This window comes from Oreochromis aureus, linkage group 17, assembly GCF_013358895.1.
Source record: "Oreochromis aureus strain Israel breed Guangdong linkage group 17, ZZ_aureus, whole genome shotgun sequence".
Taxonomy (NCBI): domain Eukaryota; kingdom Metazoa; phylum Chordata; class Actinopteri; order Cichliformes; family Cichlidae; genus Oreochromis; species Oreochromis aureus.
In genome coordinates, this window is record NC_052958.1 from 31,987,556 (window position 1) to 32,015,509 (window position 27,954).

Genomic DNA, 27,954 nt, shown 5'->3' on the forward strand with positions numbered 1-27,954 from the left:
ATAATTAATATGTAAACAACTTAATAACCTCCAAAGTGTCTAAGTCACGTGACGTGTCAGCGCAACATCGAAACATAAGAGAGGGGGGCGGGGAGCAAAGTGTGCCTGCTCTCCGCTGACACAGGAGCGGCTAGTCCAGCGACCTGGCTGTTTCGTTTTGCCAAAAGCACAGCATAGCAAACAAGCAGAACTCAAAGTAAAGAATCGATCTAACCAGGCTAGTATTGATCCGATACCGATCCCGACTTGGGATCGATACTATCGATATTTGGATCGATCCGCCCACCACTACTTTTACATCACAAAAGAAATATATTTCACACTCCTTTATTTCATACACACTTTTAAACGTTCTAACCTCTTTCAGACGCCATGAATCGCCTCACACACACTGCCTTTTCTCTCAAACAGAGTCACTCAAATCAAATACTGACAGCATTCACACGGTTAAAATTCCTCAAAATACGCTTTCATATGAGTATTTTAGCCATGCTTTTTAGCCATGCTTTTCATCATCAGAAAGAGCAAGTCAAGAGAAAAAAGAAAAACTGAAACCTCTCATCATCCTCACGGCTTCTCACCACACACACATAACTAAAAATAAAACACACCACCATTTATTACTCAAGAGAGGTTACTACAGAAAAATATATAGTGGTCTTAGATACTGTACAATACACTCAATCTATATATATGTCAAAACTCAGTCAATGACTATCCATCCACAGTAATGAATTCAAACTCTATTTATACTCTAATACATAAAACCAGCCTCTAATTACGGGCATTTAGCAATATTGGCAAACAATAGTTATAAAGCTCAATACTCGAAACTGAAACCACCCTCTCTGCGCGTCACCGCTGCTCATTTGCATTTACACACACCATCAGTGCACATCCGGCTGTGCATTTCGGACACAGAGACTTCTCTCACTCAAAGATCTCTTATTTTATATTACACAGACGTCTTTTTAATTACAACTGCACAGATTTTAGGCCTTATTGCTCCTACCAATTTCGATAAATTTACCATAACGGCTCCAACCGATAAGTCCCAGACTTTTTGTGCTCAATTCACCAGGGCAGTCCCAGACTGTCCTGTCCAGATTTCTAAACCTAACTCAATTTGCCAGCATGCCCAATCAAGCGCAAAAATAGGAGACTCTAACTCCTAGCAATTTTGGAGATTCCCAAGTCCTCCCCCGCTGTCGACGGTACTATCCCTACTCTTCAGGGTAGGTCAAGGGTCAGCATCCTGCCCAGGCGCAAGCGCTACCAAGGAGAAAGTGCGCTTCTTAAGGGTCCCAGACTCCTCGTCCTAAAGTAATTTAGAATAATTTGAAACAACAATCTACACCCAAAACAGGATTAAGATTGAGGCAGATCTCCCATTGTGGACATAGGGGACTCTAACCCACAAAAATGACCATCACACGTAGACCAAATGACCAACGGGACTTGAACCCACACAATGACCAAATTCCCTATCATTCTAAGTTCACTTAGCAGTCCAACTGCTTTCTCTTTTCATTCCTTTATTCTCATTACTCAGTACTGTCACTTATACTTCATTATCATTACTTCAACCGGTAAACTTCATGAAAACTTCACCAAAATCAAAACAGACATTCACCAGTAATTTTCAGTGAGTAGACTTTAATTTGACATGTCCAATCTGGCACAGTTTGGAAAATTCAACAGGTATGTGCCTTACCTTTGGATAAGCCGGCTTGTCACTCACTTTCAACCACTGACTCGTATCTGCCCGTCTAATCACCACGGACCCCGGATCTCTTCGTCTACACAAAAATTCCCACTCTCACCGGACGATGCCCCCAAATGTTAAGGTTCAGATATTGAGGAGGAATCCAAAAATAACCACAGATCCAGCTGGGTGCAATTAGACGACATTTTAATGAACACATGTGTGAGTTCAACAGCCCAATCAGTATTGAACTATCTTACAATAGTCAGACAAAGGTTTTATAGGGTTGGGAGTGGTACTGCTCCCCCCCCCCCTCTCAGACACAATACAGCATACGTCAATGCAAAACCACAAACGTTCAGTTAACTTTGACATAGTTTTAAAAGAACATCTTCTTCGGCCCGACCCCAGGTGCTTCCCCAGCTCGCCTTCGCTGTCGCTATCTCTGGGACATCTGGTGTACTTCCTGGAACAGACTACCACGCACGCACCCCACTTTGCAGTTATAGCAAAACATGATTAAACTCTTACCTATATAAATGAGTTTCTCTAATATGTGTGTGCACGCATGGGGGCGCTGTGCGTGCTGTGTACTGCATAATGTGTCATGACCCTCTCACTATATGTGTCTGTATGTGTGTGTATGGGTGTCTCGCCTTAAATGCTCTCTCATCTCACCCGTTGCACTTCTGACCTGTCCCCAGAACAGAGGCTCATCCTTACATGTAATACCCTAACTGGAACTATATATGTAATATGTTGAGTAAATGTTTAATCAAGAGCCTCTACTAAAAGCTTAATACAGTTTCATAACCTACTCACAGTACTTGCACTCAGACTCTGCTTTGTTTCACTTCTGCAAAAGCATGTAACTTCAAAAACATGTACTTCCTGTCGCTGCAGCTCAGTTTTCTCACCCACTGAAGACTCCAGTGTAAGAATATAAAAACATTCAAAAGCCTTTAAAATTATAGATTCAACTCAACAGTTTAAAGTGGTTCTTCCTGGACCTGTAATAAAGACTTATATAATACCAATATATTTGAACATCTGAATGCATCTGAATGCAACCTCACTATTAATAATGAAATGGTAATGATGATTATAAAAATAGCAGCAAAAATATCTTCCTCTTCCTGACAGGTGTTACCTCCTTTGACAGGATATCACAGTATCAGCTTAAAGCACTTGTTGCAGGCTGCTGAGTTTGCATCTTTTGCTGTGAAGTACAGCCAGACTTTTGATCACTTCGCCTTGGGCATTTTTAATCTGTAGCTCTGCTCTAAAAGAACGTACGTACCTGGCCCCGCCTACTATCCTCGGAAACGTAAAATGATTGGCTAGAATTGGCTCAGAAAAAAAAAACACCGAGGGGGGGGGGTCACGCAGACCCCGGCAGCGAGGACCCAGGTCTCGTCGTGAAACAGAGCTCCGGCTCGGGGTGGGGGTGCATGGGGGTCAGGCGGACCCCCGGCTATAGCGGGTCTCGTCACAGCGTCGGACAAAGGCACCTAATCGGCTGTAACCCACCATCGATCGCGTAAGTTACGATGGCAAACCTTGGGGTCTGGAGGGACCCCCAAGCGCCACGGCAACAACTCTCAACTTCACATCATCATCATCATTATCATCATCATCATCGTCTCCTTCTCGAGAGTGTTCGTGTAAACCGGCCTCAGTGAGGACCTCGGACTCTCCGTTCCTCCTCGACCTCCTTCCTCCTTCTCCCCCATTCTCCTGCTCTCCGCAGGCGAGCGCTTAGCCGGATGGGCCCCGGGTTACGATAAACCGGCCTAAGTGGGGACGCTGGGCGCTCCGTACTCTGTGGGTACTCTATGACCCCTTAGTGATCATGATGGCGTATTTCGCCACCCCAACCCACATTCGTAAGTTATGATGGCAAATACTGGGGTCTGGAGGGAACCCGAACCACCGGAGCAAACATTTCTCAACTTCACATCATCATCATCATCAACATCATCATCGTCTCCTTCCTCCTTCTCCTCGGTCCTTCTACCCTACACTTGCAAACGCTCAGCTTTACAGAGGGTAGTCTTCACGTAAACCGGCCTAAGTGAGGACCTCGGACTCTCCCTGCCTCCTAGTCCTCCTTCCTCTTTCTGCTCCGTTCTCCTTCTACTCGCAGGAGAGCGCTTAGCCGGATGGGCCCCAGGTTACGCGTAAACCGGCCTAAGTGAGGACCTCGGACTCTCCCTGCCTCAGCATCCTCCTTTCTCCTTCTCCTCGGTTCTCCTCCGCCTCGCTTTCAGACGCTTAGCTTTGCAGAGGGCAGTGTTCGCGTAAACTGGCCTCCATGAGGACCTCGGACTCCCCCTGCATCCTTGTCCTCCTACCTCCTTCTGCTCTGTTCTCCTGCTCCTGCGAGCACTTAGCTGGATGGGCCCCGGGTTACACGTAAACCGGCCTAAGCAGGGAACTCAAACTCTCCCTGCCTCCTAGTCCTCCTACCTCCTTCTGTTCCATTCTCCTGCTCCTCGCAGGCAAGCGCTTAGCTGCTGGGTCCCGGTTACGCGTTAACCGCCTTCGCGAGGACTGGGGTGCTCTCTACTCCGTGGGTACACAGTGACCCCTTAGTAATCGCGATGGGGGGTTTCTCAACCCCAATGCACATTCGTAAGTTACGATGGCAAACACTGGGGTCTGGAGGGACCCCAAACGTCGGAGGAAACAACTCTCAATTTCACATCATCATCATCATTATCATCATCATCGCCGCCTCCTCTCAGCAGTGTTCGCAGAACGGGCCTAAGTGAGGACCGGGGTGCTCTCTACTCCGCGATTACTAAGGGGTCAAAGTGTACCCACGATAGGGTATTTCGCATCCCCAATGCACATTTGTAACTTACGATGGCAAACACTGGGGTCTGGAGGGACCCCGAACCGCTGGAGGAAACAACTCTCAACTTCACATCATCATCATCATCATCATCGCCTCCTTTTCGGGAGTGTTCGCAGAACGGGCCTCAGTGAGGACCACAACTCTCCCTGCCTCAGCGCCCTCCTTCCTCCTTCTGCTCCGTTCTCCTGCTCCTCGCAGGCGAGCGCTTAGCCGGATGGGCCCCAGGTTACGCGAAAACAGGCCTCCGTGAGGACCACGGACTGCCCCTGTCTTCTAGTCCTCCTACCTCCTTCTGTTCCTTTCTCCTGCTCCTCGCAGGCTACCGCTTAACCGCTTGGGCCCCGGGTTACGCGTAAACCGTTCTAAGTGAGGACCTCGGACTCTCTCTGATGCCCTGTCCTCTTTCCTTCTTCTGCTCCGTTCTCTTGCGCCGCAGGTGAGCGCCAGCCGGATGGGCCCCGAGTTACGCAGAACCGCCTTCGCGAGGACCGGGGTGCTCTCTGCTCCGCGATTAATAAGGGGTCAAAGTGTACCAACGATGGGGTATTTCGCAACGCCAATGCACATTCGTAAGTTACGATGGCAAACAATGGGGTATGGAGGGACGCCGAACCACCGGAGGAAACAACTCTCAACTTCACATCATCATCATCATCATCGTCATCTCCTTCTCAGCAGTGTTCGCGTAAACTGGCCTAAGTGATGACGTCGGACTCTCCCTGCCTCCTACTCCTCCTTCTGCTCCGTTCTCCTGCTCCTCGCAGGGAGTGCTTAGCCTTATGGGCCTCGGGTTACGCGTAAACCGGCCTTCGCGAGGACCGGGGGTGCTCTCTACTCCACGATTACTATGGGATCAAAGTGTACCCACAATGGGGTATTTCGCAACCCCAATGCACATTTGTAAGTTACGATGGCAAACACTGGGGTCTGGAGGGACCCCGAACCGCCAGAGCAAACAACTCTCAACTTCACATCATCATCATCATCAATGTGTTCTTCTCGGCAGTGTTCATGTAAACCGGCCTAAGTAAGGACCTCAGACTCTCCCTGCCTCCCAGTCCTCCTTCCTCCTTCTGCTCCGTTCTCCTGCTCCTTGCAAGTGAGCGCTTAGGCAGATGGGCCCCAGGTTACATGTAAACCGGCCTTCATGAGGACCGGGGGTGCTCTCTGCTCCGTGGGTACACTGTGACCCCTTTGTAATCGCGATGGGGTATTTCGCAACCCCAACGCACATTCGTAAGTTACGATGGCAACCACTGGAGGATCCGCTGGAGGAAACAACTATCAACTTCACATCATCATTATCATCATCATCATCATCAATGTCTCCTTCTCGGCAGTGTTCACAGAACCGGCCTCAGTGAGGACTTCGGACTCTCCCTGCCTCCCTGTCCTCCTTCCTCCTTCTGCTCTGTTCTCCTGCTCCTCGCAGGTGAGCGCTTAGGCGGATGGGCCGGGTTACGCTGTAAATGGGCCTAAGTGAGGACCTCGGGCTCTCCGTTGCTCCCTGTCTTCCTTGCTCCTTCTCCATCGCTCACCTGCGCCTCGCTAGTGAAAGAGCAGCTGCTTGGCCTGCCTATTACGCCGAACACCCCCTCCGCTTGGACTTCAGAGACTCCTTGCCTCCTCGTCATCCTTGCTCCCTCTACATTGTTCTCATGCTCCTCGCTAGCGCACGCTTAGGTCTGCGGAGGGCGGGTTTCGTGAACACCCCTTCGGTGAGGACCTCGGGTTCTCCGTTGCTCCTCGTCATCCTTGCTCCCTCTACATCCTTGTCATGCTCCTCGCTAGAGTACGCTTAGATTTGCAGAGGGTGGGCTCATGAAAACCGCCACAGGAGGACATCAAGGTCTCCGTTGCTCCTCGTCCTCCTTGCTCCTTCTCAGTCTTTCTCCTGCGCCTCGCTATTGAAAGAGCAGCTGCTTGGCCTGCCTATTACGTGAACACCGCCTCCGCTTGGACTTCAGACACCCTTGCCCTCCTCCTCATCCTTGCTCCCTCTACATTGTTCTCAACAGCCTCGCTAGTGAAAGCGCAGCAGGTTTATGTTCTCGCAAGCGTAGGGCTTTGGTCTGTGGAGGGCTGGTTTCGCGAACACCCCTTCTGTGAGGCCCTCGGCCTCCGTTGCTCCTCGTCCTTCTCGCTCCCTCTCCTTCGTTCTCATTCGGCTCGCTAGTGAAAGAGCAGCTGTGTGGCCTGCCTATTACGCCGAACACCGCCTCCAGTTGGACCTCGGGCTCACGTGCCTCCTCGTCCTCCTTGCTCCCTCTCTATCATTCCCAAGTGCCTCGCTAGTGAAAGAGCAGCCGTTTGGCCTGCCTATTACGCCAACACGGCCCTCCGCTTATGCTCCTCGCTAGCGTATGCTTAGGTCGCTGGAGGGCGGGTTTCACGAACACCGCCTCTAGTTGGACCTCGGGCTCTCCGTTGCTCCTCGCCCTTCTCGCTCCCTCTCCTTCGCTCTCATGTGCCTCGCTAGTGAAAGAGCAGCTGCTTGGCCTGCCTATTATGTGAACACCGCCCTCCAGTTGGACTTCAGACACTCCTTGCCTCCTCCTCATCCTTGCTCCCTCTACATCGTTCTCAAGCGCGCCCGCTAGCATACGCTTAGCTCATGGAGGGCGGGTTTCACGAACACAGCCTCCATTTGGACCTTGACCTCGCTCTCACGGGCCCGCTGGCGAGCCCTTAGCTTTGGGAACACCACCATCTGTGAGGAACCCAGTACCTCCCACACACAGACACACACACACACACAGGAGGCAGTGAGGAGGAGAAGGAGGTTGTTGCTGCGCCTGCGTCGCGAAACCAGGGCTCATTGTGTGTGCGCCCGAGCAGCTACGGGAAACACATGGGACAACCAACCAGTTTGGGGCCATGGTTTAGCTTATCTCTGAGCTGCTACAGCCTTATACACCCACTCCGCTCTCTCAGGTCAGCTGATCAGCTGCTCCTGAATGTACCCAGGACTGGGCGTAAACTTAGAGGAGATCGTGCTTTTGCTGTAGCAGCTCCAAAACTGTGGAACGAGCTTCCTTTAGAGATTAGACAGGCCAGTTCTTTATCTGTTTTTAAGTCACTCTTGAAAACCCACCTCTTTACCCTGGCCTTTGACACCATGTGAGATGTTGGTTTTTATTTTTATTTTTATTTTAGTTGTTTTTAGGTGATTCAATGCTGTTTTATCTTGTTTTTATTTTTATATAGGGCTGTTTTAATTTTATGTATTATGTGTTTTATTTATTTATCTTTGCTGTTTTCTGTTATTCTATTGTTTTAATGTATTTTCTGTACAGCACTTTGTTCCTGTGCTGGGTATTTTAAAGTGCTTTATAAATAAAACTGGATTGGATTGGATTGGATGGTTTATTCAACGTGTATTTTCAGTTTGGTTTAACTTGCTAATCTGATCTGAAAGACTTTCCTTGAATGTGCCTTAATTTCACCTCTTTTTTCTTTCTCCTTTTCTTAGCTTACTGAAAATGTTGGCGACCAAAGGCCGGATCCAGGGATGTGTGCTGCTTGTGCTACTCGCGTTATGTGGGCAAACTGCTCGCTGTCAACATCGATACGAAGGTAAAGTGCAATCCCAGGGTTGTGTGCTGCTTGTGGTACTCGCTTTATGTGGACAAACTGCTTGCTGTCAACATCGATACAAAAATAACAAAAGAATAGCCTAGTGGAACGTAGTGTTTTATTTTTTATTTTTTTCTAGAATGATTCAAATGTTACCATCATTTCCCCAACCCCGCAGGCTCTGCGACCCGTGAAGAACTGAGACTCCTTCTGGTCGGTAAAACAGGATCGGGAAAGAGTGCGTCCGGAAACACCATCCTGGGGGATGCGAACGCTTTCAAAGAGGACGTTTCGCCCGAGTCTGTCACCGACAGCTGTCTCAGAAAAGAGGCAGAGGGCGACAAACTGGTGGGAGAGGATGTGGTGAAAATCGGCCAGCTGCGGCTGGTCACAGAGTGTTACAAAGGAGATTACTGAGATTCGTTTGTCACAAAAGGCTGATTCTTTCAATGCACGCATCCTACGGTGATATTTTTATCATGTATTCACAGCCACCGGAGGCGCTGTACAGCACCTGAAACACGGACAGTTTGTTGATATTGTAATCAAAAATACAGCCCCCGGGGAGGGGGTTAAAAACGCACCCCCCTATTGCACATGTCCCTAAATGATACTTACTGGATAGGTCATCATTTCCCTCTGTGGCTGCCACTCCCGTTTCAATTTTTCTCCTAGTTTCGGGCAGGCTCTATGACGTTCGTCCACAGGAGGTGCTGTACAGCACCGAGCGCCTGAAACACGCACAGTTTGTTGATATTTTTTCATGTAAACCTTTTTTTTTTCATGTAAACGTGTTCTTGACATATCTACTGAGATTTGTTTGTCTTGAAACGGCTGATTCGACCCCGTTGTTGACTTTTATTTTGCCTTCCAGATTGCCTCAGTTGTATCGTGAGTGTAATTTCAAATAAAATAAAATAACTCAGAAGCGTCTGTGTGTTGTATTCTTCTTCTTCTTCTTCTCCTTATTATTCTTATTATTAATATTATCATTATTATCATGATTGTGATTATGCTTCATTTTCATGTACTGGGGTATCAATGACCCCCACGCTGCCGCAGCAGCTTCTGTGCGTGACCCCCAAGTGCTACGTTTTCTTTCCCGATCCCCTGACGAACCCATTAGAAACGCTCTGGGGCACTCTTCGACCCCAAATGATCGTTCTGTTTTTTTCATTTTCATTCACCTGTCTCTACTGAGGGTGAGGTACTCTGGGACCCCTGGGGTCTGGGGCTGCCCCGAAGGGGAGCACAAGGGTTAAGTATGAAAACGTTACAGCTGCCCAAACATAAAGGGGGTCTTGCCTTTCCTAACATTTTGTTGTATAACTGGTCATGCCATAGTAGAGTTATACATGAATGGATCCATGCATATCTAAAAGAGACAGAGAATCCCCTAGAAGCCTGGACATGTTCGCCATTTAATCTCCTAAGCAAACTAGTGGGTAAATATACTAAAAACATAACAAAGTAATGATTGATACTTACTAGTAATTTGATTTCCGGCTCTTTAGAGAGAACCGACTCTTTTCGGCTCGGCTCACTAAAGAGAGCCGGCTCTTTCGGCTCCCAACTGGCTCCTCAGGTTGTTTTGTTGCTTTAATTAAATTATTAACAACAATATAAAATTATAGTTTTTACACGTTTTGGGGTTTTTACGTGTTTTGGAGGTTGTACGTGCTTTGTCTCTAGGGGCCACTGTAAATATACTTTTATTTATTCACTCCACAGAAAATGTAATAAATCATATAATACAAAAACCAATATTTTTACATTTCAACTTTTAACTATTTAAATTTTCAGCTTTTTCCTTTTTCCTTTTGTTGCTTTAATTCATTTATTATTAACAATAATATAAAATTATGCACAAAAGGAATTACTAATGTAAAATCTCTTTATCACCTTTTCTATCCCTTTGAAGAAGTGAGGCTCCATAAATGCTAAAGAGGTAATTATTATTTCTCAGTTGAAGTGAATAGATAGAAGTACAGAAAACTAAGCAGAAGAAAGAAGAAGAGAAATAACAACCTAACATAAAGCAGTGGCACACTCCGGGGCCTGATCAACCCTGGCAGGGCCTCCTTGGATAAAGGTGTCTAGTGATAATGCCCGAAACATCCGATGAATCCAGGCTCCACTACTGACGACGTGTCCCAAATTTTAATATGATAATTTTGATCAGATCTCTAATCCCTAAACCTAACCAAGGAAGAAAAATGACAGATTAGCTTGGGTAAAAGACCGAAAGTTGAGGCACACAACGATGTGTGTTGCTGGTAAAGTTTCTGGGCTGCCTTTCCTCATAACAGCCATCCTCAAGATTCTCTCCATTTAAAGCAATGCATTATAAGAGACTGTAACATCTACTCCTTTTACTGAAACTCATAAGAAGAAATTTTAAAATAACACTAACTTTATATTCCAGGCTTCCTAGAAGCCCTCCCACTACTTGCTCTCAGGCAAGTCACTCCAAGTTTTACCCTCTATAATGTCCTGGAATATTTTTATCCAAAGAGGCAAAATATCAGTTTTTACATTTATATAAAACAACATCAGAAACATGTGGTGACTTACAAAAGGCAAGCAGAAACAATTGCCACCCCACCCCCAAAACAAGCACAAACACCTTCCTCCACAATTTAACAAGGTAAATTTGATTAGATTAAAAGATACAGGTTGTCCTGTCTGTCTGCACTATAGATGGAAATCTTCAGCTTTCTTCACTCCTTCCGGCTAAGGAATTATAAAATATTAATACAACTACAGGTAAAGATCTATTTTGCCAAAAGAGATTTATTGTTAGCTGACAGTGACAAGTAGTGGTATAATTTTTCAAATCATTATGTAGCATCCCACCTGTTACACTGCGAACTTACTTTTTTATGTCATAAATTGCACACAAGAAAAAAAAAAACATCATTTGAGCCAATACATTTATTTCACAGGGGCAATTAACTCGCACAAAACACCAGAAACAAGCTGTTGGCCTCACAGCTTACCCAGCTTACCCAGGAGACATACACATAGACCTAGATGACTACACATGAAAGAAGAACAGCTTTCAGTGTCAAAACCAACTGCAGCCACAAGACGGCGGTAATATAAATAGATTAAATATTAAATGAAGGTGAGTAGTTTTATGAAAGCACTGTCTTAAATGAAAGGAGTGACATCACTTTACTTTGATACATTTTAATTCATCACTATTTTTGAAATTTGACAGGGCAAGCTTGTCCTGATGGAACACCACTGTCAGAAACAATGAAAACCTGTGTTAAATAAGGCAGAACACTCTGTTACGCTGCTTTTACACATTTGAGATTACATCTTTGTAAGGAAAAAAAATCTGAAAATCTTAATAAACCTTAAAGACACATGAACACCACTTAAATCCATGAAATTAAACAATGAACCAGCAGAACAGGAGCACACTGAACTTTAACCTTGGTGAAATGTAAGATAAGAGTTTCCCTGTTACAATTAACAGAATAACGTAATAAACAGAACAAACAATGCTGAGATTTCTTTACTGTTCTGGGTCTAAAATACTGACTTTAATATGTATCATCTTTTCACTCAGATGTTCAGCCATGACTCACAGTTTTCCCACATTTTATAAGTATGAACATTTTAACTAGTATGAATTCTCATGTGATTCTTTAATTGTATCGTCTGGACAAGTCTTTTCTCACAGGTGCTACAAGAATAGTTTCTCACCTGTGTGAGTTCTCGTGTGTGTTTTGAACGATGATGAGGTAACAAATCTTTTTCCACAGGTGCTACAGGAATACGGCTTCTCACCTGTGTGAATTCCTAGATGTCTAGTCATTTTGTATTTATTCTTTAAAGTTTTTCCACACACGTCACATTGTACAGACTTATTCTTTGTGTCCGTTCTACTTTGACTCACTGACACAGGAGTGTTGTCTACTCTTTGACTGTGACTTCTCTTTCTGTGACATCTTTTCTTCAGCTCTGCATTTGTAATAGATCCTGAGTCCACATGCTGATTTTCTTCATGATCTCGGCTCTCTGCTTCAGGAGAGCTGTCAGAAAGCAGCTGCTCGCTGTTTGGTTCTGGTTCACTGCGGGCACTTTCCCCGTAAGCAGGAGTCTCCATGAAAGTATCAGTCTCCTGCTTCAGTCCAAGCTGCTCTCCCTCCTAGAGCTGGGCGATAGAACGATAACGATATGTATTGCGAAATAACTTTTTCTCGATAGAAAAATTAAACTATTGCAATAGGCCTCATCTCTCTTGTCCTCTTAAAAAAAACCAGGAAGAATAGCCAATCCAAATTAAGTAGCACAGAGCCGAACCAATCACAGCCGCAGCGTCACGTCACGTGACTTGTTACGTACAGCACAAGCGCCAAGGCTCACATGTGTATTTGTTTGGGAAGCAGCCAGCCGCCGTGCCGCCCAGGTAATGGAGGAAATGAGTGTGCCGACTACAGAAAAATCAACCGAGAGCGTAACCAAAGGTTACCGAAGAGAAAACAGATGATGTTTCCAATGCCGGAGAGATTGTCGAACGGAAGGGCCATAGAAGTTCCGTAGTGTGAAGGTATTTCGCTATTTCAAGTCTGACAAAAACAGAGTAGCGCGACTGTAAATTGTGCCAAGCAAGTCTGGAAATACAATAAACCGGTGCATGCTCAATCTCTGACTGAAAGCGCTAATTCGTCATTCGGCTTTTGTCAGACTAAAGTAACTGTTTGAAAAGCTAAGCTATACAACAAGGAGAGATTGAGAATTTCCTTTTAGTTCTCAATTTATTTGATATTGACAAAAGTTAGTCAATTTTGTCTGTTCTTCTGTAAAACAAACTAAGATTTATTTTTAGAATTAATATTTTGTTTCTAAGTGGAATTGACAATTTAGTAGTCTGTTTTGTTTGTTCTATTTTGAAACTTAAACGCTTTAGCGGCTGCCTTTTTGTGTAGTTTGCAATATTTGCCTTTATTTATCTGAAAAGTCTCATGTTCCTTAAGTACATCTACCCTGTTGAACTTATTATGGGAAATAAATATTTAAATCAAAACAAGCTGCTGATTATTTCACATTTTACTTGTGAGCAACGGCACATTTAAATCAGACAAATATAGTTATTTGGCTTATATCGTGATATATATCGTTATCGCCTGAAATGAAAAAAACATACCGTGATATGAAAAAATCTTATATCGCCCAGCTCTACTCCCTCCTGATTGCTGCGGAGTTCCTCCTGTTCCTCTTTAATCTGTGGAGGCTCCGGGTCCTCCTGGTCCAGACTGGAGTTTCTCTCCTGGTTACAGACCTCCTGGTTGGTAAAAACCTCCTCTTCCTCAAAAGCATGCTGCTGTTGGACATCTGAAGGCACAAAGGGGAAAAAATGATGGCAAAACAAACATTTGAGAAAATATTTAGTGGCCTGAACTATTAGCAGGTCTCTACATATTGAGCTTGTTGCTCACATATACCACTGAAATTTAAAGTGTAAAACATGACAAATTATTCGGGCACTGATGCAGATGTTTAGTTCTGACACTCGTATTAGCAAAGTTCAAGGTTCAGCTTCATATGTGAATGTCTGTGATGTATGAAATACATAGATGTTGTTGGTTTTAGTTAAATGAATGTGGATGTCTGGAATGGCTACAGTAATAAAAAGGCATGCTGGGGGAGAGCTCTCTTAAATGTTTTGCTGTGCTTGAAATACCATGAAAACTCTCTTCTTGTCTGATAAATTTCATTTTAGAAACTCTGAATTCATATTTTCCAAAACAGAATAAAAATATTTATTCATACTTACCCAGACCTGTAAACTGTTCTAATCTCACCACTTTCTTTAACTTAAACTGGTAACAGAAGAAAATGAAACTTGTGTTGCTGGCTTTGTGTCTCTGTGTAGATTTTGTCTGAGGAGTGGGTGGAAATTTGAAACTCAGATGTTTCACGTCTTTCATTCTGCTGAATTTTTATACACTAATTTTCACCTTTTCGTATGAATTAATGGTGGAAATGTGTTTATGTAAATGAAAACTTCAATTCTTCCTGTGCATCTGAAAATAAATGCAGTGAACTAACCTAACCCAGCTGTCTGCATGTCTCTGGTGAGTGAACAAGGGGAGAACATGCAAACTCCACACAGAAAGGCCCGGACACATGGTGGAGTCAAACTCAAGACCTTGTTGCTGTGAGCCAACAGTGCTAACCACTGGTCCACTTTGACACCCATGAGTCACATTTACTGTTAGTAAAACATCACAGTCTTACATTCTGTGTAACTTTATCACAGGTTTCCAGATGGTCTCCATCAATCTGAGCTGCTCTTCATCAGTCCAGACGATAATGCCTTCAGTCTCCTCCTTCAGTCCAAGCTGCTCTCCCTCCCTCCTGACTGCTGCAGAGCTCCTCCTGTTCCTCTTTAATCTGTGGAGGCTCTGGGTCCTCCTGGTCCAGACTGGAGTTCCTCTCCTGGTTACAGACCTGCTGCTCATCCAGACCCTCCTCTTCCTTACAGTCATGTTGTTGTGGGAGGTCTTGAGGAACAAAGAAATACAAGAACAATAATCACTAACGTGTTGATACAAAAACTATTTTTTAAAAGCATGAATCAAAACTAAATAAATGGTCATCATCCTGTTATTTGACCCATTATAAGCCACACACAGACACACACAACAGCTCAGGGAAATAGTTGTGCACACTCACAGCTACACACTAACATGTTAGCATTGAAGCTCCTCACTGTGAGCAAAGACACAAAGTCCACCAAACTAAACTGCAGGGTGACCACCATGAAAACATCAGTGTGTGAAATCCTTCTTTAAATGAAGCTTCACTTCAACTTCAGAGAAGTCTGTTAACAACTTGTTAAATGTGTTTTCTGCTGACATCTAACTAGATCTTTACTGCACAGTCTCAGTGTTTACAGAGGATCTAAAACACTGACGCCTGATGTACTCAACACTGGAATCTGTTAGAGAAAAAAACAGTTTAATAAATAAATCAATTAAACTGTTTTAAAACCTAACCTATCAGTGACCATGGACCTGCACCAGTCCAACATAGTCCATCACTGGACACTGACCCACAGCACTGATAAATACCCAGTTTAACATCTTCTAGTAAAGTCAGTCACACTGAAGAATCTGAGCTTGAACAGCACAGAGTTAAAAACATGTCCGTACCTATGATGTGTGAGTTTCTGTCGGGTTTCCGGCTGATATCCAGCAGTCTGTGCTGACGGTAGATCTCCTCCTCATACGATGGTTTTTTGAACCTCTGAGAAGATTTCTTCACCAACAGCAGTTAGTCTCTCCTTGATGAACTCTCTCAGATACTGAACTGAACTCATTGCTGCTTCAACTCAGGCTGGGTGGATTGATACAAGCATCGATAGAAGCGATACAGACGTTGGTATCAGGTCCACACTGACGTGATGGGATTGATACTTTAGTTTGTGTCTCTCCTCTAAGTTCAGTCCGCTTCACCAACAGCAGCCATGTCTGCACACACACCGCTCCTCTACCACAGTAGTGCTGTCTTCCTCCATTCCTCTTCAGGTGCCCTCCGTTTGCGAGGTGCGCCTGCTGCTTGTGGCACAGGGAGGAGAGGGCGGGGCGGCGGGGGATTCTCTGGCTGGCTGGAGCTCGCAAAATAAAAGAAAAGAAAAACAAACCAACAAACACGAAAACACCAGACATTATGATACAGACTTATAATTTGCACCGATGTTTTTTTTCGAAATTCTGTACTCGAAAAGTGAGCGCGAGAGCCCTCGGTGCGCCTGCTTGCTGCTTAAGTCAAAGTAAACTTTATTGTCATCTCTGCTACATACAGTCCAGTATATAGAGACACGAGAGGACAAGGTTCCAGTTACAGCAGTGCAAGTAAACAAACAATATATATAAGAAGAGTAAGAAAATAAATATACACTTTAGGACTAGGGGTAAAGGGACCAATAACAATTTAAAACGAGCAAAAGATACAGGTAAGCAGATGTGTCATTGGATAATGGCAGGTCATGTATCCTGAAACAATCAGAATCAGAATACTTTAATATTAATCCCTAAGGAAATAATGTGGATTACAGTTGCTCCAAGAAGAAATGGTAAAAATAGTAACAGACTAAACTCCAAACAATACATTATGTTACAGATTTTAATATTAATTAGTCATTGTCAGTTGTTGATTTGTCCTGTTCTCATTGTATGACGTATTATGATGGCTGTTTGGTAGCCATTTGCATACTATGCATACTCTCTCTCTCTCTCTTCATACGTGTGTGTGTGTGTGTGTGTGTTTCTCTGGTGAAATTCAGTATGGTTACGACAACAGTTTTATGGGGGGCGCCAGAGGGAGTGTTCGCCCAGGGCGCCAAACAAGCTAGGACCGCCACTGGTCCATAACATGTTGTATGGCTGTATTAAAGAAGACAGCTGTCATCATATCCTTATTTGTTTGAGCTTTCCTGATTTCTGATTCCAAACATAATAAACTATCCATCGTCCCACTTTCTTTATGAAACCCACTCTGATCCACAGAGTTACACTGTTAGTATCTAAAAATCAGCTTCATCTGTTTTCATTCTCTCCATGGTCTTCCCCAACAATACGATGGGTTTTTAACTAGTTTACTATTGTCTTTAAAATGCACACTGGATTCATTCAACACGTTTATGAGAACGCATCAATTTACTGGAAGAATTAATTACACACTAATCAATATTACAAACAAATAGTATATTTATGAGTACAATATCATTTTTTAAATAACCTTAAAACATTTCTGACTGTGTGTTTAAATGAAATAAAGTCAAAGGTAAGTCAAGGTCTCCTCCTGACACTGATTTTCTTTCCACACTTGTGTTTTTAGCACGGCCATCGTCTCTGCACTGTTTAGCTGTTACAGATAAATGATCAGACTGTATCTTTACTTTAAGTTCAGCCTTTTCTTCATCATCACTTGCATTTATATCGTTTACTAACACCTGCTGTCACAGCTGACAATCACTTTATATCAGTAACACTCTGTGTTCTGGGAACTATTATATTTTTTCCCCCTTTCATCATTAATACACACCAAATTATTATCTTATGGATCAGGCAGCATGTTATTGAGTCGTGTTTCTTTACCTTGCTGAACCATATCCACATAGTGAATCGTGAGAAACTAACAATTAAAAAACACGTCTATATTTGTACAGTCAGAGGGGGACTAGTCCATTGTTCTTCTCACAGTTTCAGTCTGGTAGAGAAGTGTTTCTTTCTTGATCCCACAAACAGCACTGTGAATCTGTCTGCTGCACAGAGCCGACTGGAGGACCTGTGTTATGTTTTTAACGAACACCTTTTTATTGCTGTAATGCACAGACACACCAACAGAGGGCAGTAATATCCCTTCAACATACATTGTAAAATTATTATTACAACACTCCCACTTAATTTTACCATGGAGTTCACTTACTTGACCGCCATTGCTTATTTCTTTCTAAAAAAATATGCACCTATATCACAGTGTTACTAGAAAATAAAACATTTTCTCTTTTGTTTTGAACTCACACAAAAAAAATGTACTGTGTCCATCTTAGACAAAACTATTATTCTACATTACAGTTATATGATTGACATCTTAACATAAGCATAATATAGGCATGTTAAGCATATGATAACCCTTTTAAACTGAACACAGTCCAATCTTCTCTCTGAGATACTCAAACTTTTGTCTAGGCAGTGGTTTGGTTAAGATGTCAGCCTTCATGTTTTCTGTACAGCAATACTTCAGCTGGATTTGTCCATTTTGCACACATTCACAAATGTAGTGGTAACGAATGTCTATGTGCTTTGTTCTTGCATGATCAACTGGATTTTTTGCGATTGCAATTGCTCCTTGATTGTCCTCCATGATCACTGTTGCTGTGGTCTCCATTCCAAGCTCAGTTAGTAGTCGTCTTAACCAAATTCCTTCTTGTGCAGCTTGGCTCAAAGCAATATACTCAGCCTCTGCAGTTGAAAGTGCAACTCGTTTCTTGCTAAGCCAACTAACTGCACCTCCTGCAAGTAGAAAGATGTTTCCAGTTGTAGAACATCGATCGTCCTATCACCTGCCCAATCAGCATCTGAATACCCAACCAAGGTTCCTGTTTCTGTCCTTTGATATTTGAGTCCCAGGGTTAGAGTTCCTTTCAAATATCTCAGGATTCTTTTCACCGCTGTAAGGTGTGTAGTGTTTGGGTTTGCATTGAATCTTGACACCACACTCACTGCTTGTGCAATATCTGGTCGTGTGGCCATGGCAGCATACAATAAACTTCCAACCATTGACTGATACATGCTTGGGTTTACAGGTTGACTGACATCATCACTCTTTCTTAATTTGACATTCGTGTCAGCTGGAGTTGCTACTGGATTGGCACTGTCCATTCCATACTGTCTCTGATGAAGCACAACATGGTTTTTGGCCTTGTCGTGGACCACTAAGATGCCCAGAATGTAGGATAGCTCACCCATGTCCTTCATTTTGTAGTGTTTCTTCAGAGTGTCCTTTAAGTTCTTCATACTCTGAGTTTGAGGTTTTCTAGAGGAGAAGCCTGAAACTGAGATTACCATGTATCATGAGGGCAAACAGACCTTTTCAGCTGTATTCGTAACAAACAGTTGCTTTCAAACTTCAAAATGATATTTATGCATACAATAAAGATTTTGACCCATTGCTCAGGTGAGACCTCCCTCTGTAAAATGTTTCTCTTTATTTTGTAGATAAAGTATGGTGACAGGACAGTGAGTCTTGGGCTTGAGTCCCAGTTACACAAAGCCCTTCAGATATTGCGTTTCATGCTGATACCCTGTGTTATTGCAGGTAAGTGACAGAAATTTTTCTTTTCTACATTTACGGATTATTAAACAATCTTATGCAAAATGATTGTTTTACACCACTTTCCACTTTGATTTCAGCAGAAATAATAGAAAAGTTTTTCTTCTCCACTTTATGGCTGATGTTTCAGTTTAAATGAGTTACTGTTTGTCTTTCAGTGTTGACGATCATCTCTTTCTGGCAGAAGAGACTCACCGTTGAGATGAATAAGCTCTGACCACTGACCAGCCTGAGTGTTCTTGGGAAAAAGTTTGTCTCAAAATATGCATTATAAAGCTTCCTGCAGAGTTTGCTTTGTTTTGTTTTTTTGTTCTCTCTTTACAATTTAAATTTTACTGCAAATGTTTTTTAGCTTGAATCATATTATCAGGACACAAATAAAACATTATTTTATCTGTTGTATCCTTTGTCTTTTGCATATTTAGTGTAACAGGTTTTAAATCTGATGTTTTTTTCAGATGAGACATCTGGGTCCATAAGTATTTGGACAAAGAAACAATATTTGCTTCAGTTCATAAAGTTTAACAAAATTATTACAAAGCTATTTAGGAACTGTAACTATTTTTCTTTGTAGTTTCCATTTTCAGACGCTTTGGTTCTTCTTCATAAACGGGCCAAATAAACTTTTTTGTCATGCTAAATGTTGTAGGCCAAAAGTGACCTCTGGTGGCTAAAACGAATTTGGAGGTTTTACACCTCACAGGATTTGTGTTAATAAAATAATCACCATAATTTAAAAATCACACACAACTCTTTTCTTCCAAACTGAAATTTGCACTATCATCAGCAGGAGAGCACTGAAGTCTGAAGTGATTTTAGACAAGGTCAGGCAGAAGTCTTCATGGACTATGATGTTCACAGATGACTATGTGATTTGTAGGGAGGTAGTGAAGGCAGATGAGTTAACTGTAAATACCTGGGGTCAACCATCCAAAGCAATGGACAGTGTACTAGAGAGGTGAAGAGTGTAGGTAGGGTGTAGTGGGTGTAGACAGGTGTAAGAGATTTCGGTGGCATAGGCAGAGCAGCAAGCATGAAAGCTAAATTTTACTATGATGGTAGTGAGACTTGCTATGATGCATAATCTGGAGACGGTAGCACAAACAAAAAGGTAAAGTTAAAATGCTTGAAAAGACCATACCAGTGACCAGGTTAATATATTTCCTACCCATTCATTGAAATATCCCTCACGTGACATGCGTATCAAATAAAAATCCAGAAGTAGACATGCAACATGATTCAAACCTGTTTTATCGTCAAAGAAAAAGATGAGGTTCCTACGTTCCAGCGGATCAATATTACACCAGTGTAATAATTTGGGTAGATCACACATGGACTGGTAATCTGGAGTATATATACCAGGCATTTTCCGATGCACCTTTGGGCCTCTGGGCACTGGCCATACAAACATTTGCAGCAGCCCATTTGTTCATTTCTTGTCCAGCGATCCATCATCATCTCGTTATCATTCTGGGCCACTTGGATGAAAAATGCCAGGGCCGATTGTTTTGTCCCAGTCCAGCCCTGAGGTAGACCTTGGTTGGTTGTCACACTTTGTCTTGTCTTACATGAATTGGTAATCACTGAAACATTCTTCAATACCAAATCGTTAAATTGAAGTTTAAGTTGCTAAATCTTAAATTTATAATAAAGCTCTATAGCTCTATCTATAAGCTCTATCTATAGTAAATTCTCATTCTAAATCTCTTATTAAGTCTATAATAAAAAGAAATGTAAACCTAATCCAGTTGAATTACAAACACCATCAAGTGTGGTACAATTCCTTAATCTTCAAACCCCAGAATTACTGTCTAGAATATACATGACACTTTCCAAAAAAGGTGAATCAATATGCCTTCCTATTGCAAAGTGGGATGCAGATTTATCAGTGAGCCTAGACCAAAACTTCTAGTCTTAGATATGCTTAAAAACATTTAAATTGATTAGAAATCCCAGTCTACAATTAATACAATAAAAAATACTTCATAGAATGCACTATAGAGGTGAACATATGTTCAAGATGGACCATCTGACAAATCATATTAGTCTTGATAAAGCCTCTGCCACTACATGGACTGGTAAATGGTAAATGGGCTGATTCTTATATAGCGCTTTTCTACTCTCCCGGAGTAGAGTACTCAAAGCACTCTATAAAACATGCCACATTCACCCAATCTCACAAGCACTTTCTCTGTACTTAGCGCTTTCTAACTACATTCACACTCCGATGGATGCATCGGAGAGCAAGTTGGGGTTAGTATCTTGCCCAAGGATATTTACAGACTGGAGGAGCCAAGGATCGAACCACCAACCTTGCAATCAGTAGGTGATCTGCTCTACCTCCTGAGCTACAGCCACCGCCACTGGGACTTGGGGTTCTGGGTGTTCTCCGCCTTCAAGCTGGGGCTCTGGCTGGGTCCTGGTTGGTGTGTCGCAGTTGTGTTATGACCATCACTTTGTTCAGACTAGCATCAGAAATAAGAAAAAATAATGTTTGTTATTACTGACATTTGTTGGTAATAACAGTCTGGTGGTCTCTGTCAGAGTACAAGAAGTCATATTTTCATATTTTGGTCGGTGATCATTTAACGCACAGGTGTCGAACTCCAGGCCTCGAGGCCCGCTTTCCTGCTTGTTTTCCAACTAACCTGCCCTTGTAGCTTCTTATACTAGGATACTGGCCCTCGAGGACTGGAGTTTGACACCCCTGATTTAACGGATGCCATAAACTTAAGAAAATAATTTCCCAGAGCTGACACTAGATGTCGCCTTTGTTGTTCTGTCGTTAGAACTTGTAGGAAGTTCTGCGAGTTTTCAAAGTCAGCACAGACTTCATGTTTGCAGGGATCAGTGGACCTGTGCTCAGCGCGACTGATCTAAAGATCAAATTACATAAAAACACATCGAATGAAAATATTCTGTCTTTATTAAAACCATACAGTGTGTATCCTTTGACATCACATTACAGAGCGAAAAAGCTCATTTGCTCTCACCTGATGTGGCTCTAAGGCGATATTGAGTTTGTCTTTTTTTTTTTTTACCTGTCCCGTTTGGTTCTTTTGCCATCAGAATTATTGTCTAAGGGCGAAGAAAGATGCCCAACGGATTTACTTTACCAAATGGACCATCCCAGCCTTGCCGTAATGGTCCATTTGATTCACCTTTTATTGTTTATTTTATTTTCACTTGCTGAATACGGGACAGACTTGACTGGGGGAAGGAAAGGGGAGAAAGAAAGAGGGAAAGAAAAACAGCGGGGAAGAGGGACGGGGGGAAAGGGCGAAAAACCAAAAACCAACAGAATAAGCAGACAAAAAATACATATATCGATCGCCTGGATCACCTGTTGAGAAAGAAAGAAGAAAGCAAGCAGAAGAAAACGAGAGTAATAAACATCATAACAATGATCTATGGGAATATGACAGTAAATACTAAATATTAAACATTATTGTGCAGCACGTAAGATCGACAGCGCACAGTGTGCTTTGAGGTAAGAGCCAAAAAGGGTGTAGTTTGTGTGTGATCACCTGTGTGTACACCTGTGAGCATGGACGCGCTTGTTTTTTGTTTTTGTTTTTTTTTTAAAGGTTCCTTCATGTAATGATCTGCTAGAGGGTGTGGGGGGCCACTGCCCCGTCCTCCAGGGCATGACGCAGGTATGGAGGAGATCAAAACTCCAGACATCCAGAGGCCCCCAGAACACAAGAGACCAAGGAAGACCAACAGAGGGGCAGCCGCGCCACTATCCCAGAAAGAGCTGAGGAGAGTCCCAGATGAGGGGTCACTCAGCAGCCGCGGAGCAGAAGCCAGGGGGGGTTGCAGTGACGATATTGGGTTTGTCCAGTAGGTGGCAGTGGCTGCTCAGACAATGAGTGACTGACAAAGTAATCGCTTACAAAGTAACGCAGGCCAGCCATGGTAATGGAAGCCGACAGTAACACAGAACTATTATTCAGATATGTTTCAGATTAATAAACCTCAGTGTGCACCTGGAAGAACATTGTCTTCCTTCAGTGTGTAACAACTTACTCAAGGTTCACCAACCGCTTTCTCAGCAGCTGAGTGCTGTCACTGTTTTGATTTTGTTCAGGTTCTGCTGTCACACTAAACTGTACAGACTGAGAACATGGCAGAAAGTAGAGAAAACAGCTGAAAGAAAATAGTAACGATGTTAAATCCTAAAATTGAAATCTGATTTTTCTATTAGCTGGGCATGCTTCCTTCTACTTTTAACACTTCTTTTTTCAGCAGAGGCACACTGCGCTTTTACGCACGAGGCACTGTGTCACAGAGCAGAGTGCCATGCAAACCTTCAGTGTATGACGGTGTCCCAGGCACAAGTATCACTGCTGCTACAAGATGATCCTGCTGCTCGCTCTGCTTTCTGTTCTCTGGGGAAGTCTGTGCCTGGAGGAGGATGGAGGCTTTACCTTTGATGGAGACATCCGCCAATTTGCCGTGACTTCCAACACGCTTTATATCGCCACAGAGGAGAGGCTGTACCAGCTGAGCCATGATCTGACTCTGATCAACAGTCTGACCCAGAGAGGAATAATAAAGACCGGAAACCAACAGGATGATGTGCAGTTTTACCGGGTTTCTGATACAGCTGACTGGAACGGAACTTTCAGCATCAACGTGTTGTTGCCTTTCACAAACAATGCGTCTCTGATCAGCTGCGGTGTGACTGACGATGACTGCGGTCACTGCGAGGTTCTGGACCTGAAGAACATCTCCAAGCTTCTGTACAGAGAACCCATCCAGGTGGGACCTCTGAAGAGCAGCAGCAGGTCAGTCAGCTTTCTGGTGGATGTGAAGAAGAAAACAGAAAATGACACGTATATTCTCACTGCGATAAGAAAGGGACGTTTGAAAAGAGGTGCCCTTCCGATTCCGAAACTATCAACCTTCAGGATACAGATAACAAACAGGGTGGAGGTATATTTTCTCTAACTGATGGAGCTTCAGGCACGCCTAGGATCAAAAGTAAAGGTGATGTGGAGTTTGTTGACGGGTTTCAGATTAAATCAACCATCTATCTGTTCTCCAACGTGCTCTCAGCTCAGACAAACAGAGTCCGCCTCATTTGGCTCAAAGGCGAAAGAAGCAAAACTGATACAGTCAAGTCTCTGCGGGGCGCGACTCTCAGTGTCTCTGACGGAGAAAGCAGCAGACTCGTGGCCTCCTCGGTCATCCCGGGGGAGCAGCCAGTGCTTTGGAGCGGCGTGTTCAGTGTGGATGGAGGAGACACCAACACCGAGCTGATGGTGTTTGACATCAGCCCTGATTACAGCAGAGCAGGGGACAGAGATCCAGACTTCTACACCTCTGTGCCATCAGAAGTGACGGTGACGGTGGGTCACTGCATAACTTCTAAACATGTTCTGAATGGTTCCTGAATGTAGTCTCCACCTGTGCCTCCACAGTTTCATGTGGACATTCATGAAAGCAAAATGTTCAAAGAGAGGCAGATTACTTTATTACACCGTGTGGTCACAAAACTAGAAACATCAATCGATTCAGACTCAGTCTGCTACTTCACATGAAAATTTAATGTTTGTTTCAAAAAGGAGAATTTGCTCTAAACACCCGTAAAATCTACAATAAATATATATAATAAATGAATGCACATTTGTATTTTTATAGTAAAAAGAACAGAAGCCAATCATTATAATAAATAATAACAATATAATATATATAAATACAATCTCACTGAGACCAAACAGAAGACACTTAAAAGACACTTTGTCTCAGGTAATTTCTACAAAAACTCATATTATTTCCAGAGTTTTAATTGACGACACCAGAAAAAGGAGTCAAAATTACGTGAAGTGCTGGTGTGTCTGCTGGTGCATGTGATGAACAAACTGGGTTTCACTGAATGATGTTCGGCTTCATCAAAGAAAGCTGGAGTCCATAAGACCTAAATTTGTAGGTGTGAGCAGGGATGTAGCACTGCTGTGGGACCCTTTTCTGATCCACATCTCTTGGAAATCTTTTGACTCTTTTTTTCTTTTTAACAAAAAAATAAATAAATCAACCACAGCACTAGTGTTTTCTGTATTACAGTGTAATGGTTAAAAAAAGAGATACTTAAAACTTAAGAAATCTGATAAATTAATTAAGATCACATATATGATGGTGGTGTTTATCCCCCATGTAAATTGACAAGCTCTCTTGTTATAATTGATAAAATCTTCAAGCTTTTTTGCGACTTCATTTTCAGTGGAAAGAAGGCTGTTGAGTGTTGCTGGGTAATAGTTGACCTCAGCTAGTTTTTCAGTATTATTCCATTTTCTGAAGCCATAATAAATGTAAATAATATATTAAATTGTTAATTGTGAACGTTAAACGAGTTTCCAAACACATTATTTATTCATCAAACTGACATGGCTGTAGCTCAGGTGGTCAGGTGGTCAGCTACTAAGAGGAAGGTTGGTGGTTCGATCCCAGTCTGCTCCGGTCTGAATGCTGCATATCCTTTGGCGAGATACTAACCCCATGTTGCCCTCCAGTACATCCATCTGAGTATGAATGTTAGATAGTGAGCACTTACATCTTAGAAAGCGTGATTGGGTGAATGAATTAGTTGTATAAAGTGCTTTGAGTGCTCAGATAGAGTAGAAAAGCGCTATATAAGAACCAGTCCATTGACACTAACATTAAAGTACTTTGGTTCAGTCGGGCTAATATGTTAAAATACATTTTATTAAATGAGATTTAATCAAATGTTTTATGTCATCAAACACAACATGCACTGATCATGTTCAGTCAGATCAGTGCATGTTGTGGTTTAATACATGAAAACATTTGAGAGTTTGTACTCAGGAAGCCTACAATGGTGACCTGCCTGACAGTGTTTTATTATTGTCCTCTGCAGAGAAAATAAAGTCAATATAATAAGAAAGGTACCTGAATTTCATCTATATCAATATTCAACTTTGGATAATATACTGAAGTATTCATAATTAGAGCTATTTTGTTATATCTTGTAATATATTGCATTATTTAATTTAGCAAAGGTTCTATTCTTACTGTTTTGGAGCAACTGTGATGACATCATTTATTCTGGGATTAATAAAGTATTCTGATTCTGATTTGAACATTTTAACAAAAACTAAATAAAAACATCCATAATTATACAAAGGCCAACTTGCAAACTGTAAAAAATGTAACTGTGTCTTTTAAATATTATTTTATCATCCTGAAATGCACAGGCTTTCTTACAGCTGGTCCAACATGCAGAGAAGCAAATGCTGCTTAAAGTCAGTGACGATAAACCTTCAGATGAAACTGCTGACAGTACAACTGATTACTTGGAAGAATTTCTATCTGCTTCCATCCAAGCTCCGCTTGTGTTACAATATTTTGCCATCATAACAGCTGCTACTGCTACTTATTTTATTTTATTTTTTGTCTTCTTCGATACCCAAATGTTGCTTTGTTGCTGTGATATGAAGGCAAATCCCATTACGAGATGGACTAAACATTACTAAACAACAACTAAACATTTTCTTTCATTTGTAAGGGGTGTAGGTGGAATGAGAGAGCTGTTACCTTTTTGGAATTATAGTTCAGTCACTCAACCAATTTATTGACACCATTCTAAACATAACAGTGATTACTTGGAAATAAACAAAAAGACACTTTCCATTACAGCATTACAACAGTCCCTCGTACCGGTGGGGCTCTAAATTCCCAGTTCCACTGTCCCCACACTGTCATGCTCCTAGTGAGAGGTCAGTTAATTAGTCACTTACAGAGTTGCTGCTGTGGTGACAGATGTCAGTTATGGTCACTGTGCTCTCATATGACTTGATAAAGATTCATTATCAGTATCCACATACTTCATGAAATGCTGTGAACAAAACACAAATCAGCATCACTCTCTTGAAATAGCACTTTTAATTATATTTGAGAAAATTGCATCATAGTCAGTTCAGTTTATTGAGCATTATTTCATATTTGAATCATGTTCATGTATGTGATTATACAAGGTGTAAACACAAATAATGGATGTGCTGTTTGGGTTCATAAATTTAAAGCACTTCATTAGGTTTGGAGTGATGACAGCTTATTTCTATTTTAACCATCTTGAGTTCTAATCTAAAGATATCTAAAGTATCAGATCTGATGATCAGTGTGTTTGTTTCTCGGCCAAAGGTCCTGAAACCAAAGGCAGTCCTCTTCAGGCACAGCTACATGACCTCTGTGCTGGCAGTGAGGCAGAGAGGCTGGATGGTTTTCTTCATTGGGACAGGAGACGGGCAGCTCATTAAGGTGTGTATGAAATGAAACATCTTAAGTACCATTACATCAGTACATCTAAATGCCATTTCATCATCCTGAAATGTGCTGGATTCCTCCCATGAAACAAACATGAAAAATAGTTGTGTCACCAAAATATATTTGTTGAATTAGCATCTATTAATAAAATCACAAACAAACACTGACCCAAAATAAATAACAAACAAAGCTTTTTAAAGTTCAATTATTTATGATTTTTTTTGGCTTACTTATTTGAACTAGTCTCATTTTATTTCATTGTTGAAGTCTTTGCTGCAAACTGCAGTCACTTGTGGTTTCACTTGTGTGCTCTCAGTCTCACTGTGGGTTCATCTGCTCACACACATGCAGGTGTTGTTTGTGGAGTGGAGAGATGAGAGATGTGACCATGAAAGCACTAAAAGCTTCTAAACAAGTATTTTACTGATATGACGAAAGTTAGAAAGTAAACAAGAAGAAGTTTGAAATGTAGTGAGAAACTATTGAAAACATACAAATAAGAAAACTGTTGATGTTGCAGGTTTTAAATACCTCCAGACTGCTCTCTTCCCGTTATCTTCCTCAGGGCTATGTTAGTTCTCACCAGTTAGCAACAGGTACACAGCTGCGAACAGTTGACACATTAAACTCTGAACATCACAGGACTGATTAGCTTGACCCACACCTGATC

At 42.4% G+C, this 27,954-nt stretch overlaps 1 protein-coding gene and 1 long non-coding RNA gene across 2 annotated transcripts; one reads left to right on the plus strand and one right to left on the minus strand.

The window, feature by feature from the left end:
- The first annotated feature begins 8,042 nt into the window (after positions 1-8,042).
- LOC116321069 (GTPase IMAP family member 5-like) lies at positions 8,043-8,937 on the plus strand. The gene is made up of 2 exons (XM_039601521.1): positions 8,043-8,141; positions 8,320-8,937. Exons 1-2 carry the CDS (start codon positions 8,048-8,050, stop codon positions 8,556-8,558), a joined length of 333 nt encoding a protein of 110 aa, XP_039457455.1. The 5' UTR covers positions 8,043-8,047; the 3' UTR covers positions 8,559-8,937.
- A 2,510-nt stretch (positions 8,938-11,447) lies between these two features.
- On the minus strand, positions 11,448-15,698 carry LOC120434065. Its single transcript, XR_005608921.1, has 4 exons — positions 15,314-15,698; positions 14,397-14,662; positions 13,303-13,490; positions 11,448-12,309 (listed from the first exon to the last, which is right to left on the minus strand). It is a non-coding gene; the product is annotated as an uncharacterized LOC120434065 (long non-coding RNA).
- Positions 15,699-27,954: the final 12,256 nt, after the last annotated feature.

Excerpts from the sequence above, each read along its gene's own strand:
- LOC116321069 (XM_039601521.1), top strand. The coding sequence starts at position 8,048 with ATGTTGGCGACCAAAGGCCGGATCCAGGGATGTGTGCTGCTTGTGCTA. Across the intron at positions 8,142-8,319 it reads CTGTCAACATCGATACGAAG|GCTCTGCGACCCGTGAAGAA; the intron begins GTAAAGTGCAAT and ends CCAACCCCGCAG.